The sequence below is a fragment of the Nicotiana sylvestris genome, chromosome 12 (assembly GCF_000393655.2).
Source record: "Nicotiana sylvestris chromosome 12, ASM39365v2, whole genome shotgun sequence".
In the NCBI taxonomy this organism is placed as follows: Eukaryota; Viridiplantae; Streptophyta; class Magnoliopsida; order Solanales; family Solanaceae; genus Nicotiana; species Nicotiana sylvestris.
The window spans coordinates 127,182,036-127,200,133 of record NC_091068.1 but is presented as its reverse complement, the minus strand read 5'-3'; the positions used below and the strand labels follow the sequence as shown (position 1 = coordinate 127,200,133).

The following is an 18,098-nucleotide window of genomic DNA, read 5'->3' as shown; positions in this document are numbered from 1 at the left end:
AATTATTTTATGAATTTCACTTAAGTAAAATTTATACGTCTTCACCACTATCTTTGCTATTACTATCTTTGCTATGTGAGTATGTCAATTGTTTGTCTGATCAAACGACTCACGACTACATATATGTGGTGGTAATGTTGGCCATCATTTGTGTGACGCTCAACAAAGTAAGCACCGCCTTTGGTACGTTACTACACTCCAGCACTTGGCACGCAATTTAAGGCATCTTTGGTTTACTTTCATTCCATGGGATTGTTGTTGACTGATACAATACACATTATACATCCGTTATGGTGTCAGTGAGGAAATATTAATTAATTAATTGCTTGTATTTGTGCACTCGTGACTATCTCAAACTATTGTTACCACGTCACTGCGGTAATTTTTGTCACCAACTTCCCATTATTCATGCATGTAGCTCTATTTTCAAGAATTGACCTTTTCAATTTTCGTTTAATCAATCATCACTAATAATGATAAGTAGGCGGGTTGGATCAGATATGAACGTGTTGAAAACGACCAATATAAAATAAATAAAGTATTTGACTCTATCCGTATTTAATAGGAATAGAAATGGGTTAACCGACGAATGATTTCTCTCAAACTTGAAGAACCCTCAATTTGAATCTTTGCAATTGTTAAAGTTAAATTCATTGGTTATTTATTTTTTAAGTGGATAATATGAATCTTATCCATATTTGATCAATCTTTAAAAAATTCATTATCCTTAACTTATTTTTAGTAGATAATATAAATAAATAATTATTTTTTTTATTTATTTTGCCACCACTATTCCCGACCATGAGTTCAAGTTAGTTCCACTACAATGGAAAGATTGGGTGAAGGGGGTTGTAGGGAGTGTGGGGCGGGGGGTGAAAGAAAATTAAACCACTAAGTTTGTACTCAAATTGTGACGAGTAGATATTTTAATTCGGTTGACTAGACTCGGAATAAATTAAGATAATTCTATTTTATAAAACACTCACCAGTAAAGTTGGAAGCCTTAATCTAAGCAATCACTCGCATTAACAACTAAAGTAAGTATTAGTTGCTAAATCAGATTAGATCATAACTTTGCAGACCAATAATTTATCGCACGTGAATTCTATCCAGAAGGCTAGAAGGCCCACCGCCATAAAATACAGTTGAAAAAGCTAAATAAAATACGTGAAAAGGGAAAAAGAAAAAAAGACTTAAACGGTGAACATATATAAAGAATGATGATTAGGCCTAGTAATATAAAGAGTGATTAGGATAAGGAAAGAGAATCCAAATTATGTAGTACTCCTAATCTGTTAAATTATCACATCCAAACCTCCTACTATTTAGTTAACCTAAACGAATCTATACATACTTTAGTCTAGATACAAGATCTTGTTATTTCTCTATACTTTCAACACAACATCTTATAATTAGTCCTCTGAAAGAGCGGCCATTTTTGTGTGAAAAACCATGGAAAATTTTGGTATGCACATGCTTGTTGGGCGATGGTTTATGGTATTTGCTTCACTTTTGATCTTGTCGGTCGCAGGTGGTACATACATATTTGGACTCTACTCTGAAGAAGTGAAGACATCATTAGGTTATGATCAAACAACCTTAAACTTACTTGGTTTTTTCAAAGACTTAGGTGCAAACGTTGGAATTATTTCTGGTCTAATTAATGAAGTAACCCCACCTTGGGTTGTTCTACTTCTTGGTGCATTTATGAATTTTTCAGGGTATTTTTCTATATGGTTAGCAACTACTGGGAAATTAACTAAACCAAAAGTTTGGCAAATGTGTTTTTGTATATTTATAGGTGCAAATTCTCAGACTTTTGCAAATACTGGTGTTTTAGTTACTTGTGTCAAGAATTTCCCTGAAAGTAGGGGAATTGTTATTGGACTTTTAAAGGGTTTTGTTGGTTTAAGTGGTGCTATACTTACACAATTATATCATGCTTTTTATGGGAATAATGGGAAATCTTTAATTTTACTTATTGCTTGGCTTCCTGCTGTTGTTTCCTGTGTTTTTCTGAGAGTTATTAGGGTTATGAAAGTTACTAGACAAGAAAATGAGCTCAAGATTTTTTACCAACTTTTGTTTATGTCACTTGGTTTAGCTGGTTTTCTTATGGTTATAATTATAGTGCAAAATAGGGTTGAGTTTAATAGTGTTGGTTATTGGTCAACTGCTGGTATTATTCTTGTTTTGTTATTTGCTCCTATAGTTCTTGTTATAAGAGAGGAATTGAAACTATGGGATACAAAGAAACAAAGTTCAAGTCATCCTATAGATGTCAAAGTTGTTGGAATTGAGACACCACTTCAATCTTCAGCAACTGTTGTTCCAACTAATAATCAAACAGATGAAGTTTCTTTCTTTTCGAACGTGTTTCAGCCGCCGGAAAGGGGTGAGGATTATACTATACTACAAGCAGTTCTCAGTATAGATATGTTGATTTTGTTCATTGCTACAATATTTGGAGCAGGGGGACTTTTAACAGCTATGGATAATTTAGGCCAAATTGGTAAAGCCTTAGGTTATTCTAAGACAAGTATCACTACATTTGTGTCACTTGTGAGTATATGGGGTTATCTCGGACGAGTAGCTTCTGGATTCGCCTCTGAGATTTTCTTGGAAAAGTACAAGTTTCCGCGTCCATTGATGCTCACATTGGTTCTTCTTCTCTCTTGTGTTGGCCATGTTTTGATCGCCTTTGGTGTAACGAATACTCTGTATGTCGCGTCCGTGCTAATGGGGTTCTGTTTTGGTGCTCTCTGGCCTTTGATATTTGCAATCATATCTGAAATCTTTGGACTTAAGCATTACTCAACATTGCTCAATTTTGGTGGTGCTGCTAGTCCAATTGGTGCTTATATATTCAATGTTAAAGTAGCTGGGAATTTGTATGATAAAGAGGCTATTAAGCAAATGGCAGCTCATGGAATTATTAGGAAGCCAGGGGAAGACTTGACATGCACTGGAGTTGAGTGTTATAAATTGTCTTTTTTGATAATTGCAGCATCTACTTTTGTGGGGTTTATTGTTTCATTGGTTTTGGTGCTCAGAACATTCAATTTTTATAAAGGGGATATTTATAAGAAGTTTAGAGAACAAGGTAAAGCAGTGGATGCTGAGTCTCAGTCCAGAACAAATGGTGATACTTCATCATAAAAAAAAACACCCGTTCTCCGGCCGAGGGTCTATCGAAAATAACCTCTTTGTCCTTCCAGGGTAGGGGTAAGGCTGTGTACATCTTATCCTCCCCAGACCCCACTCGTGGGAAATTACTGGGCTTCTTCTTGTTGTTGTTCATCATAAAAAAACATCATAGGTACAAGCCAAGATTTTCTTGTTTTGAGGCTGGAATTTGCCAATGGAATTGAGTGTTATTCATTCTGCAGTGTGCGATTTCTTGTGCTTAAAGGTATGTACAAGGGGGTAGCAAGTAAATACAGGATTTACAAGTTGAATTTTATGTAATTGAAGATTTCTTTAACTAAAGTTGTGTAGAATCAAAGTTCATAAAGTGAATTACAAAGATTTACAAGCCATTTCAACTCTTGTATTCCTTTTCTTTTCCTTCAATGATGTCATTGAAGTTCATCATGAAACTGCTGACCTTTGATAATTGGGGAGAATATTTAGAGTTATCTTTTTTTTTTCCTTCCTTTCAGCTGATCCAACAGTACAAACAGTAAATTCATGTTCCAACCATTGCATTAGGGGTGTCAATGGTACGGTTCAGACGATTATTTTCTAAAATTTGTACCATATTAATTTTTCGATTATTCTATTATGTATAACCAAAATTAAATTTTTCGAAACTGTATCATGTCGGTTTCTCTTCGGTATTAGTATAGTTTGGTTAATTTTCAATTTTTTTTTTAAATATCATGTAAAAATCACTAGTAGAAGTGGAATGCAATAACATATTACTTTTATAGGACTTAGTAAATTTTCTAGACATTTTTACTGTTTAAAGGGTGATGAATTAAGAAATATAAAAGATGATCAGAGTGTAGATCCATCAAATATTTTACAACAACATAAAAGAAACTAAACAAAGACAAAGAAAATATAAATCACATGAATGAAAAGATATTAACCAAGAATAAAATCTATATAAGATTAAATATCCAAAAAGATAAATCTAAATCATACGAAAGGAAGCGTATTCAATACATTGTAGTTTACTACTAATCGCTGGAGCAACTTGTGTCTTGCTAGTAAATATACTGGGGCATTTGCATCTATACTCGTTTTTTGTGTCACGTTTTAACCTGTGCCCGCTTTACAAAAAAAAACTGCAAGCGTACCCGTTTTTTCGCATAACTTCAGCATATGGGGCTGAAGTAGCAAAGGCAATCATGCAAAACTTCAGCATTCTAGTAGCCGGGCCTGAAGTTCAGCTCTAGAGCTGAAGTTTTTGTTTTGTAACTGGCGAACTAGAGCTGAAGTTTTTGTTTTGTAACCGGCGAACTTCAGCTCTAGAGCTGAAGTTTTTGTTTTGTAACTGGCGAACTTCAGTTCTAGAGCTGAAGTTTTTATTTGTAACTGGAGTTTTTGTTTTTGTAACTGACGAACTTAGTTTTTGTTATTATTATTATTATTATTATTATTATTATTATTATTATTATTATTATTATTTGTGAGAAAGTAGTTTCTCAATTCGTGCAACTCCATATTTTCAAAATTCTGCAATTTAGCTATCTTTAACTCATGCCTCCAACATTTCCCATTTCCAAGGTAGAGATGCACAACAAGGTTTCTCGTCTTCGTCATCAGCTTCATCTCTGTATGCAAGCTACAAAACCAAGAAAACCACAACAGGAACTAAGGTAATAAATATCTCCATGAACAATCAATCATGAAACTAATATAGAAAGGTTAATTAACAGTCAGTGTGAGGGAATGAGAAGCTTCATCGAATTAGGTATATCAAAATTATATTCAGTTCGAGCAAATAAGACGTATACGCATATGTCCCTGCTTTTCCAAGTATTATGAACTAAATTCTTATGTTTATAATAATCAGAAGAAGAATAAGAAGAAGAAGAAGAAGAAGAAGAAGAAGAAGAAGAAGAAGAAGGAGGAGGAGGAGGAGGAGGAGAGGAGGAGGAGGAGGAGGAGAAAGGGGCTGAAGTTATTTAAAAAGTGGGTACAAGTTAAAAGTTTTAAAAAAAATGGGTGTAAGTTAAATGGGGGCGACCAAATAGGGCACCTCCTGCAATTTTTACGGAAATAATTTAGTTTCATAAGAGTAGCATTATAGGTTTGGGAATTTAGATTTTGAGTTTAATTACTTGTTGACTTGTGACCGTTTTCACAATTTCAAGGCCCAAGGAAAATTTTAGTGCATTATTATTTTTAAACTTAATATATAAATATATTTTTCACATATACATTTATTCGGTACGGATCGGTATTTTTCTGGTTTATTTTTATAAAATAAAAAATCTACCCTAATTATCGGTACGATTATAGATTTATATAAAAACCTAGTATTTTATTAAAAGAAACCTAAAATCGGGTAGACGCGGTACCATCCAGTCGGTTTAGTCGGTTTTTAAATATTCATTGACACCCCTACATAGCATGCCTAGTTACAAATCTGATATAAAGTTTTACTATTTCCCATAGACCTATAATCCTTCCGGAAAAAAGTACTCCCTCCGTTTCAGTTTAGATGACATACTTTTTTTATTAGTCCTTTTAAAAAAGAATGATATATTTCTATATTTGGAAACTTTATAAATTTAAAGTTTTTATTTTACCCAGGTATCCTCAATGAAAAGTTTTTATAGCCACAAGGATGTCATGATCTTACAAAGATTTTGCCCCTTAAGCTTTTAGGACCACATGTTTTTAAAGTATTCTTTTTTTTTTCTTAAACTTTGTGTCAAGTCAAACTAAATCATCTAAATTGAAACGGAGGTAATATTCCATTTTCATCTTTAGACTTAGACATTGCCGAATAATCAGTTGGTCTACCACGCATCTTTAAATGACTAATAAGGAAAGCAACCGTGATAATAACTCTAGTCCAACCGTTTATCTACAATTTAAGTTACTGTTTTTGTTAGTTCTCATAAATAACGGTTAAGGAGAAATAACCATGGAAGAAATTGCTTTCCTGATCAAATTGAATAAAATTGCCTCGTACGAATATCTCACGAATATGAGCTGCAATTTGTAGTAATATCGGCTCCAAATAATCTGAGTAGGCTACATGTTTATAATTGAGGCGCAATAATTATTGTTGTTGATGTTATAGTACACCACTATTACTTAGTTATATTAATTAATTCAATCTACATATTGATTTTATATATCACTTAACAATGATAAAGATGAGTAAAATCCAAATCGCGAGAAATTGAATTAAATGATTTAATATTTACCATAATGTTGAGATATATTAAGGGCTCGTTTGATTAAAATTTGGTATTATTTTGTTCTTCATTGGATTAAATTTTTATTTTGGGTACAAGTTGTATAGGTCAAAACCTGACGAGACATGAAATCGGCGAGGGAAGGGACGGCGAAAGGTTACTTGGAACTGTCGTGTCCATACCACGTTGTAACGACACGCACCTCGGCTACGGCCGAGGTCGTGTATTCAGGATATCTAAGAGGTGAATTGGATATCATGGTATTTTCAAGGGGTCAACCCGTAATATAGTCAAATAACTTAAATACTATGGGTAATGACCGTTGGGTAAAAGAGAAGATCTAGTATATAAACTAAGTAAGAAGAAGAAGAAAGGGAGGCGGAACAAAGAAAAACACAGACATGCTCCCTAAAAAGGGGAGGGATCATCATCCCCCTCTCTCCATGAAGGAGAAAGAAGCAAAGAAACTTAGATCTTCAGCATAGATCATTAGTCTCATCAAACTCAATGTATGGAGTTCTACATTATTAAAGATCGGTGACGTTTCCCATCCATGTGTTTCTGTTAGCTCTCATAAATAACGGTTAAGGAGAAATAATCCTGGAAGAAATTGCTTTCCTGATCAAATTGAATAATATTGTCTCGCACAAATATCTCATGAATCTGAGCTGCAATTTGTAGTAATATATCGGCTCCAAATAAACTGAGTAGGCTACATATTTGGAACTGAGGCGCAATAATTATTATTGTTGATGTTATAGCAGACCGACTGAATATTCGGCCAATCGTCAAGACGAACTCATAAAATGTCAAGATGCAAGAAAAGTACTCTTTTTCTATAACGCCTGCCTAGTGGGCGTTTGGACATAAAAATTGTAAATTTTAAAAAAAATTTCAAGTAAAAATGGTATTTGAAAATTAGAGTTGTGTTTGCGTATGAATATTATTTTGGGTTATTTTTGAAGTTTTGTGAGTGATTTGAGAGAAAAATTTGAAAAATAGATTTTTGGAGTTTTTCAAATTTTCGAAAAATTCCAAAATTCATTTTCAAGTGAATATTGAAAATTTTATGGCCAAACACTAATTTCGGAAAAAAGTAAATTTTTTTTTTTATGTCCAAACGGGTCTTAGAAAAATTCTTTTCGCTCTTTTTGATATTGTTGGTTTGGGAGCACGGTGATCAAAGCGCTATTTTGAAGAAAACTACTATTCCAATCAAGTGAAAACGCTTACCTTTATCCGACGATTACACCAATTATATGCCATGTATCTTTATATATATACATCAGTGTTAACGCAAAAATGGATAAATTATTCGATCCGATCCATATTTAATACGAATAAAAAAACAGTTTAAAGGGCGGGTAACATGGTTATCCATATTATCCATGACTTCTTGAATATGATTACTTTTGGGAGAATAATTCCTAGATTCCCAAACTTGAGGAACTCCCAATTTAAGACTTTACATATTTAAAAGTTAAACCCATTAGTTATCTATTTTCTAGATAGATAATATGGTTCTTATCCATATTTGACTCATCTTTAAAAAGTTCATTATTCAACCCATTTTTTAATGGATAATATGGGTAGATAACTATAACGACCCGGCCGGTCGTTTCATGAGTTACCGCTCTGTTTTCCCCATTTCTGCTTCTTTATGTCTTGTTCAGCTGTATTATGTGGTATCGTGTTGGTTAGTTTGGGTTCGGAGTGGTTTTGTAGAGAAATGAGACACTTAATCTCTTTTGAGTAAACTTGAGTTGGAAAAATCAACTGGATGTTGACTTATGTGAAAAAGGTCTTGGATGTGAATTCCGATGGTTCGGATAGCTTCGTTAGATGATTTAGGACTTAGAAGTGTGATCGGAATGTGTTTTGGAGGTCCGGAGTAGATTTAGGCTTGAATTGGCGAAATTGGAATTTTGGCATTTTGCGGTTGGTAGTGAAAATTTTGATATAGGGGTCGGAATGGAATTTCGGAAATTGGAGTAGGTCTGTTGTGTCATTTGGGACGTGTGTGCAAAATTTCAGGTCATTCGGATGAGGTTTGATAGACTTTTTGATCGAATTGGGAAGTTTTTGGAATTCTTAGGCTTGAATCCGATGATGATTTGAGGTTTTGATGTTGTTTTGAGCGTTCCGAAGGTTGGAACAAGCTTGAATGATGTTATGGTATGTGTTGGCATGTTTGGTTGAGGTCCCGGGGGCCTCGGGTGGTTAAACGGATCAAATTCTTGTGTTTGAAAGTTGCAGATTTTCCTTCAGTTCTGTTGCAGATGTTTCTTCTTTGCGATCACGTGAGGAGGCTCGCGATCGCATAGAGCAGTTGTAGAGGCAGGCCAGGTTGTTCTTCGCGTTCGCATATCTAAGGCTGCGATCGCGAATGTTGTTCAGGTAAAGCATCGCGAATGCGTGGGTTAAGTCACGTTCGCGTAAGGTTAAGTGGATCAAGGTTGGACCACGCGTTTGTTCATCGCGAACGCGGTCCCTGGTCCGCGATCGCGTAGGTGTGCAGGAACTGTGTATCGCGTTTGCGTGGGGAGAGACGCGTTCGCGTAGGGTTATTTCTTGGTCAGCAAAGTTTGTTCTTCGCGATCGCGATGGTCTCCCGCGATCGCGATTAAGGAAAAATTACGTGGGCAGAATGTTTAAATAGCCATTTTCGTGTTTTTTGGTTTATCTTCCACCATTGTTGGGCGATTTTGAACCTTTTGAGAGGGATTGAAGAGGGAATCGAAGGGGAACACTTGGAGGTAAGATTTTTGAACTCAATACTCGATTCTATGGTGATTTCTACCTAATTAGACATGAAATTTATGGGATTTAAAGTTTAAAATTGAGGAGTTAGGGCTTGAAATTGGAGACTTGAATTTGAGGATTTGAGGGGTCGTTTGTGATCGGATTTTGATGTATTTGGTATGTATGAACTCGTGAGAGAGTAAGGATTCTAGTTTTGTAATTTTTATCGAAATCTGAGACGTGGGCCCGGGGTCGGGTTTGGCCAATTTCGGGATTTTTGATGTAAATTGATTATTTTCGCATGAGTTTCGTTCCCTTAGCATATATTGATGTTGTAATTCTGATTTTGGATAGATTCGACGTGAGTTGAGGCCGAGTCAAGAGGCAAGGGCATCGCGGAGTAGTATTTTGTCTGATTTGAGGTAAGTAACCATTGTAAATCTAGACCTGAGGGTATGAAACCCTGGAATTTCGTACTGTTTTGATAAATGAGGTGACGCACATGCTAGGTGATGAGCGTGTGGGCGTGCACCCGTAAAGTTCGTGACTTGGTCCACCCGAGGCGACTGTATAATTGCATATTTTGATATACCCTATATAATATCCACGTGTTTAGAAATTGGTTTATTAATTTGGGTTGAATGCCATGTTTGGGGTCTTTGTGTCGACCTGTGTAGACCCTTAGAGGTATTTTTACTATTTTCCTCACTCTATTTGATTTGAAAGCATATCCTCATTCATGTTTTACCTGTTTACTATTTAAATCCGATTTCATCTCTCTACTTCTTAATATATGAAAATTGTTTGGGCTGAGTCTTCCTGATTTTCACTGATATGCCTGAGTGGCCGTGAGGTTAATGACTGAGAGAGGTTGAGGACCTAATGGTGAGGATTATATATATATATATATATATATATATATATATATATATATATATATATATATATATATATATATATATATATATGGATCGGGCTGCACACCGCAACAATATTATATATATGGATCGGGTTGCACGCCGCATCGATATACATATTGATCAGGCTGCATGCCGCAGCGATATATATTGGATCGGGCTGCGCGCGCAGCGATATGACGCTTGAGTTGTAGGAGCCCCTCCGGAGTTTGTACACCCCTAGTGAGCGTAGTCGACTATAAATTATGGATCGGGTTGTACGCCGCAGCGGTTATTATTATTGTTATTATTATGAGATATCTATTGAGCCGGAGTGCTGAGTGTGAGTACTAATTGACGAGAGCCGAGTCACGAGAGACAGAGGCATGCCCGAGAGGCTATACTTATGAGTGATACCTTGTCCGAGGGGCTTGTTTGTGACATTTTGCTGCTTTCACTCTTCTTTTATACTGAGCCTCTATTGAAAAATATTGAATAAATGTTTTCAAAGGTTTTGAATTGAAACTGGAGTTTTAAGAGATAACTGGCTAATGAACTGCTGATTTTGACTTGATATTTCTGTTGAGATTTCTTACATGAATTTTAAATGCTCGTCATTGCACTCAGACTTCATTTACTTTAGTTACTTACTGAGTTGGCGTACACACGTTACTCCCTGCACCTTGTGTGCAGATCCAGGTGCCCGAGTATCAGAGGGAGAGTTTCCAGCACTCTCAAAGTCGTATCCGGAGATCGCAAGGTAGTTGCACGGCATTCGCAGCCCTGCCTTCCTCCTTCCTATCTTAGTATTTTGTTATTTCAGACTATTTTTGTATTATTCAGACCGTGTTTTGGTTGTACTTAGAGGATCATAACTAGTGACACCGGATTCAGGCTGTGTAGTGTATTTTGTACTGATTTTTCCGCATATTTCTTATAATTTATATATTGCATATGAAGAATTGAGACTTAATCAGTTTTAGAAAATGATTTTATAAAAAGAATTCGATATTGTAAAGGTTGGATTGACTTGTCTAGTACTGTGATAGGCGCCATCACGACCCGGATATTTGGGGTCGTGACGATAACTATTTTCTTTTATCCATTTTTCCATCATTATACACCACTATTACTTAGTTATATTAGTTAATTCAATCTATACATTAATTTTATATATCACCTAACAATGATAAAGATGAGTAAAATCCAAATCGCAAGAAAATGAACTAAATGATTTAATATTTACAATAATGTTGAGATATATTAAGGGCTCGTTTGATTATAATTTGTTATTATTTTGTTCTTCATTCGATTAAATTTTTATTCTGGGTACAAGTAATGCAAATATAATTTTATACTAAAGTTTTGATATAATATTATACTACATTCAATTTAGGTTACAATTAATTATCCTTTGATAAAATAGGTCAGATCTAAAACAATATTCTTAAATTATATGACATGTGAATTTTGAAATATGAAATTTGGATGCAAATTAAGGAAATAAAAAGGAGAAACGTATAACTTTTGAAAACGTATCTATCATTGAGCACAAACCATGTCAAATGTCAATATATATATATATATATATATATATATATATATATATATATATATATATATGTATGTGTGTGTGAACCTATTGCAGTGAAGAAAAAAATCTAAGATAAGTGGACAGTTTCATTTTCAAGATTTTGGCGGGTGGTTGATGGTGATCAAAGTTTCAAATCAGAAGGACTCGATTAAGATAAGTGTACACGGTGAAATTTGGAAGACCGATTTCTCTTCGACTGAATACCTCGAAGGGCGATCCCGGAAGCCAGGGATCTCAGCCAGTCGCTTCCCTCAAGATCGGGCGATACCCCGCCAAGGATAATGTCGGCCAAAGCCTCAGCGAACGTAGGGACCTCTCAAGGAATGCACCCGGGGTCGATCAGGTCTATTCAAGCGGCTCGACATCAGCCCACGCACACATCACAGAGCTAGCCGGTTGTCTCATCCTATTTTCTTGTATCACGCAACGTATTTTGTACTAAGATTGAACTTTCCTCTTTCTATAAAAGGGGAGTAGCTAACACCCTGTAAAGGCGGAGCTCCAACCATTCTACTAAAGTGCAATAATATTTTCTCTCTCTTTCTCCTCTCTAACTTGCTTGCTCTCACTGGTTCGAAGTCGTTTAGCTTTGTTGTCTTCTTGCCTGTTCTTTGTTTGCCACTCGATATTGGCTCGAAGTTACCTTAGTATCCATCGCTTTCTCACTTGTTCTTCATCACATAGCTTAGTATTGGCTGTGAAGAGCCTTGTTTAATTATATCTTCAACTGTTACCCCATCCCCGACTATCCCCGATAGCTCAAATTCACCCCTGGCGTTGACCCCGAGGTCCCCCTTTGACCGGACCTATGACCGGGTGGCAGGCCCTTTAGTTTGATTACTATCTCGTTTTAGCTCGTATTTAATCTTTAAACTCCATATTATTAGCATCAACTGCTCTAACAACTATCTCGGGAATAGATCACGTATTTTTAGAATCCCATTTACAAATTTAATTGTTGTTACTATTTTCACGGTAAACAGTTTGGCGCCCACCGTGGGGCTAAAAATAATAGTGATTATTTCTTGCAAGTTTCATTGCACAAACGCACATTATCTTTCACACTTTTTTCTTGCCAAGATCCTTTGATTTCAGGTCAAAATGTCTGGCTCAGTAAACGGAATCGAGAACGACAACCTCGAAAATCACGGGGAAAATGGCATGGTTGTCCCGGTCGTCGGAGCACCACTACAAAATCTCGATAACGCGCTCGGACCGATTCTAGCGGATGCGGACTCACAGGACGCGCAGCATGTCGACGAAACTTTGCACACCAACAGGAGCGTACGGCACAACGACCGACAGGAAGCTCAAAAAACTCCGGCCCAGGAAGATCAGGAAGTTAGTCTTCATGTTATTTTTCAAATGTTGCAGGTATAGCAACTGGCCATTTCCCAGTTTCAAAGCCATCCGAGAACTCCCAGCACAGCGGCACCAGAGACAGCTCCCCCGGCCGAGCAAGTACCCGAAAGATCAAGCAATAACGGGTCAGCAGCTGACCCCGCCATAGTGAAGATGCTCGAGGACCTCACCAAAAGGATCGAATCAGGTGAGAAAATGATTGCGGCCAATGATAAAAAGGTCGAGACCTACAACTCTAGGGTTGATCAGGTCCCAGGAGCACCTCCGATCCTAAAAGGTTTGGATTCGAAGAAGTTTATACAGAGGCCATTCCCCGAAGAAGTGGCCCCGAAGCCCATTTCTAAAACATTCAGAATGTCGGAACTCCTTAAGTACAACGATACCACCGACCCCAACGAACACGTTACTGCCTATACCTGCGCAGTAAAAGGTAACAATATAAAGAATGACGAGATTGAGTCCATATTGCTGAAAAAATTCGGAGAAACACTTTCGAAGGGAGCCATGATGTGGTATCACAACTTGGCTCCCAACTCCATAGATTCATTCGCTATGTTAGCAAACTCCTTCGTAAAAGCGCACGAAGGATCCATCAAGGTAGCAATGAGGAAGTCTAACGTTTTCAAAATCAAGCAAAGAGAGAACGAGATGTTATGGGAATTCGTGTCCCGCTTCCAAATGGAACGAATGGAGCTGCCGCCTGTCTCTAATGACTGGGCAGTACAGGACTTCACCCAAGGCCTGAACGAACGAAGCTCGGTGGCCTCGAAATAGCTGAAGTAGAACCTGATCGAATATCCGACCGTGACCTGGTCGGACATTCACAACCAGTACCAATCAAAGATCAGGGACGAGGACGACCAACTAGGAGCCCCTTCGGGCTTAGTGTACCCAAACAGACTCCTGGTAAAAGAGTCGAAACCAAACAAAGAAAGGTACCAGCCATACCTCGAAGATAGAAGGAATGCCCCAAGGCGCAACCTACCTCACAGCACACGCCCTCGAGGACAGGACCCTCGAGGGCTCGTCAACAGAACCAGGTTCGATCGAAACATAGCGCCAACGAATGCGCCCTACTTATCGGAATACAACTTTTGCGTCTACGTTTCAAACATCATGTTCACTATCAGCAAGATCAGAGACGCCAAGTGGCCCAAACCGATATAGTCAGACCCTTCACAGAGAAATTACAACTTAGTGTGCGAGTTCCACAGCACGCACAGTCACAGGACCGAGGATTGCCATCAGCTACAGGAGGAAGTGGCTCGACTGATCAACAAAGGGCACCTCCGGGAATTCCTCAGCGATCGGGCCAAAAATGAATTCCGAGAGAGGGAGACAACCAAGAAAAATGAGGCAAGCGAGCCACAACACATCATCTACATGATCATGGGAGGGGGGCGATGCCTCGTAGGAGCCCGTAATGAGAAGGAAAAAAATATCCATCACCAGAGAAAAACGGACTCGGGGATATATCCCTGAAGATGCCCTCACGTTTAGTGAAGAGGACACTGAGGCCCTATCTCAACCCCACAACGACGCCCGGGTAATCTCCTTTCTTGTAAATTCTTTTCGGATAAAACGTGTACTCGTGGATCCAGGTAGCTTAGCGATATCATCAGGTCGAGGGTGATAGAACAGCTTGGTTTGCTCGAATGAATCATGCCCGCCACTTGGGTCCTCAATGGATTCAACATGGTGAGAGAAACGACGAAAGGAGAAATTGTCCTTCCGGTTACCATGGCTGGCACAACCCAAGACACCAAATTCCATGTCATCGAGGGAGATATGAGGTATAGTGCCTTATTTGGACAGCCTTGGATACACTGCATGAGAGCAGTACCATCCACTCTCCACTAGGTGATAAAATTTTCCCGATAAAAGACGGGATCAAAACTGTCACACCCCGAACTTGGGGGAGCGAGACCGACACCTAGTGCCTTACCTATCCTCGCGTACCAACGTGTAACTAAGGGACTCTGAACATATGATGTCATATTTTTGGCCATGGGCCACATTGCAAGATGACAACTAATTCTGACTAAATGTCAATATAAAACTTGGCCGACAAGGCCGTCATATTTATTACAGCCGACAAACCAACCAAATATACATACAATGCCTGAAAGCCCAACATACTGCACTAACTGACAAAATATGTCTACAAGCCTCTACTAATGGATATATTGTGATCGGAATGGCTCTCCAATCTACTCATGACATATATACGTATATATACAAGATATACATAAGGCTCTAGACCCGAAAACTCCGAAAGGCATGAAGCTTACCGATCAAGCTGAACTCGGGCAATACTTATTGAAGAGGCCTACTCGTCTGTCTATCTGACTTGCACGCATGAAACGCAGTGTCCCCAGGAAAAAGGGACGTCAGTACGAATAATGTACCGAGTATGTAAGGCACATAAATAAATACATAAGATACATGGAAGACATATAGAGTACATGACTCAACCTGTAAGTATGAATAACTTTGTAGATCATAAATTACTTTTAGTGTCATGCATGTGGGTATGAATGTCATGTCGTGCATAGGTACATGTTTCATAACATTATCATCCTCTGAGGGCATTCCATTATATCATACCGGTCACTGTGGGCAAAATCATTATCGTATACCAGCTGATCAGGTGGTGGTGCGTATATAACGCCATAACCTTTCCCATATCCCATATACATATATTTACATATATACTCTATATAACGCCGTTTGAGTACATACATATATATGTGTATATAATGCCATTTGAATCATATTTCAGCCACTGTGGGTAACATCATCATCATATACCAGCTGATCAGGTGGTGATGCGTATATAACGCCGTAACCTTTTCCCATATCCCATATACATATATTTACATATATACGCGTATATAACGTCATCTGGTCATGGGTCAGTGCACATGAATGCAGTGCATAAAAAGTACGTCAATAAAATCATTCGGAATGTCATAAGACCATTTTGCCTCTGAGTAATATCATAAAGTAAATTGTTTTCAACTTTCGTATTTTTCTGAGACCCATGAATAGATGATAAGACATTATAACACACGAAAATTCAAGAACACAGATATCTCTAATACTTCTATGAATAGAGTCATTCATAGAATTTGTGCATTTGCACGTTCCGTTCGTATCGTATGGATCATGCCAAAAGAAAGAAGGGATAGCTTTAACATACCTGGACTATTGGATAATATCGAGCAGTCCAGTCAGCTTATAACGCTGCATCTTGTCAGCAATGACCGAAGTGACTAGTAACTACAATAACCTCAACTTATTTTTATACTAAGAAAATAAATAAAATATAACTCCTACCAATATAATATCAAAATCCCTACCTTCAGACCTTTTCGTGGTTGCCATTATCGGTCCGCAGACCTCCTCTTCGTGGAGGGAAAAGAATCATCATTGGCATAGGTAAAGTAGCGGGTCATGTTCATAAGAGAGAAAACTCTAGCACAAGAACTGCTCCTTAAATTTAATAGGCTAACTGAAGTGGTCTCCATGAGGGATGAGAAACTCTTTAATGACCAAAGCTTATGTTTTGGCTCTATTAAAAGTGTGGCTTTCGTTCATTTCAAAGTACAAAGCTTTTCTTTCTTCAAAGTGAATGTATGACTCACGCTACTAAATCTTTGCCAAACTCCCATCTAATATTGCCACCTATGCAATACTTGTAAGATTCACTTATTTTATGTTATGGGGTTGCCACGTTACTTTGGGGAAATTTTATTAATTTTATCCACTTATTAGTTAATTGGGTAATGTCCTATTATTCGGTAATTAAATAATTACCCGCATAATTTAAAAATTATCTCAAATTACTTAAATTCTATTTATTTTTAATATATTTTATACATCGTACTACTATGGTCATATGGTACCTGTAGACATGTGATTTTTGACTCTCCCCAAGATCTTTTATATATTAGCGTAAAATATTTAATTTAGGCATAATATAGATATTTTAAGTAATTTTGACTCTTTTAATCTATTTTATTACAAGAAAACAAAATTACAAAAAAAATAAGTTTATTATTATTTTGTAGTCATTTTTAATCTAAAAATATATATAAAAATAGTATCGTATTTTTATTTTTAATATAATGTTTGAAAATACAAAAAATAGATTTGTTTTAATGGTTAGTTTTGTTTTAATAATTATTTTAATAGTAGGACTAATTAATAAATGGGCGCGTATTTTTAATCTCATTCGCGGCAAAAGAATAGAGCTTGGGCTCGAGCAACCCATCTTTAGGCCTAATTTTGGACCTAGCCCACAATTGTCAAGCCCATAATTCCTAGGCCCATACCCCTTAACCTAAAACCCTACCACTAACCTAGACCTATATATATTAAACAAAGCCTAAAAACTAAGGGGGAGCTGAAGGAAAAGCAGCAAAGCTGCAATGAAGAAGAAAGCTTCTTCGTTTAAGAAGCTATTACGAGCAGCAGCTATAACGAGCTACGCAACACAAACGACCTTCCCCCCGACCATCATCTTCTTCACGACCCACCATCCCTGCACCGTCTTCTTCACGACCCACCACCCTTGCGTCGTCTTCTTCGAGTACACGGCCCCCACCCCTTCTACGTCTCCGTCTTCTCCAAACGCACCCCACTGTCGTTCTCTTCTTCTTCAGTAACAGCCAGCATCCAGCAGCTCCATCGATGACCACCGTTCAGCTCACCATCATCGCCGGACCTCTTCACGTCCACCAACGACCTTCCTCACGCAAGCCTGAACCAAACAGCCATCACTACCTTTTTCCTTCAGCTATAACACACCTAAACTACCCCAGCCAGCAACTACTCTCATGTCTCCAAACTCCATGGAAGCAGTTGAATAGAGCTCCAAAATGAGCTGACAACTCCCAGTAAACTCGCCTATAAACCACTCCGAAGGAGCCTCGAAAAACAGTCCAAAATCCGGCCAGGAATCAGAAATAAAAGAGCATCTCGTTTCTTGCCCAGATTTGCCGAAAAACGCGCCTAGTTCATCTCATTATTGTTTCGTTCAAAATCCGGCAGAGTCCGTTTGGTTCGAAACGCGTTTTCACAACATCGTAATTCTTATAAAATAAATAATGATAGAAAAGA

General features: G+C 37.6%; 1 protein-coding gene across 1 annotated transcript; it reads left to right on the top strand.

Moving 5' to 3' along the window:
- Positions 1 to 1,241: 1,241 nt before the first annotated feature.
- On the top strand, positions 1,242 to 3,539 carry LOC104231797 (protein NUCLEAR FUSION DEFECTIVE 4-like). The gene has a single exon (XM_009784850.2). The coding sequence runs from the start codon at positions 1,453 to 1,455 to the stop codon at positions 3,157 to 3,159; it is 1,707 nt and encodes a 568-aa protein (XP_009783152.1). The 5' UTR covers positions 1,242 to 1,452; the 3' UTR covers positions 3,160 to 3,539.
- Positions 3,540 to 18,098: the final 14,559 nt, after the last annotated feature.

Coding starts and splice junctions, on each gene's coding strand:
- LOC104231797 (XM_009784850.2), top strand. CDS start 1,453: ATGGAAAATTTTGGTATGCACATGCTTGTTGGGCGATGGTTTATGGTA.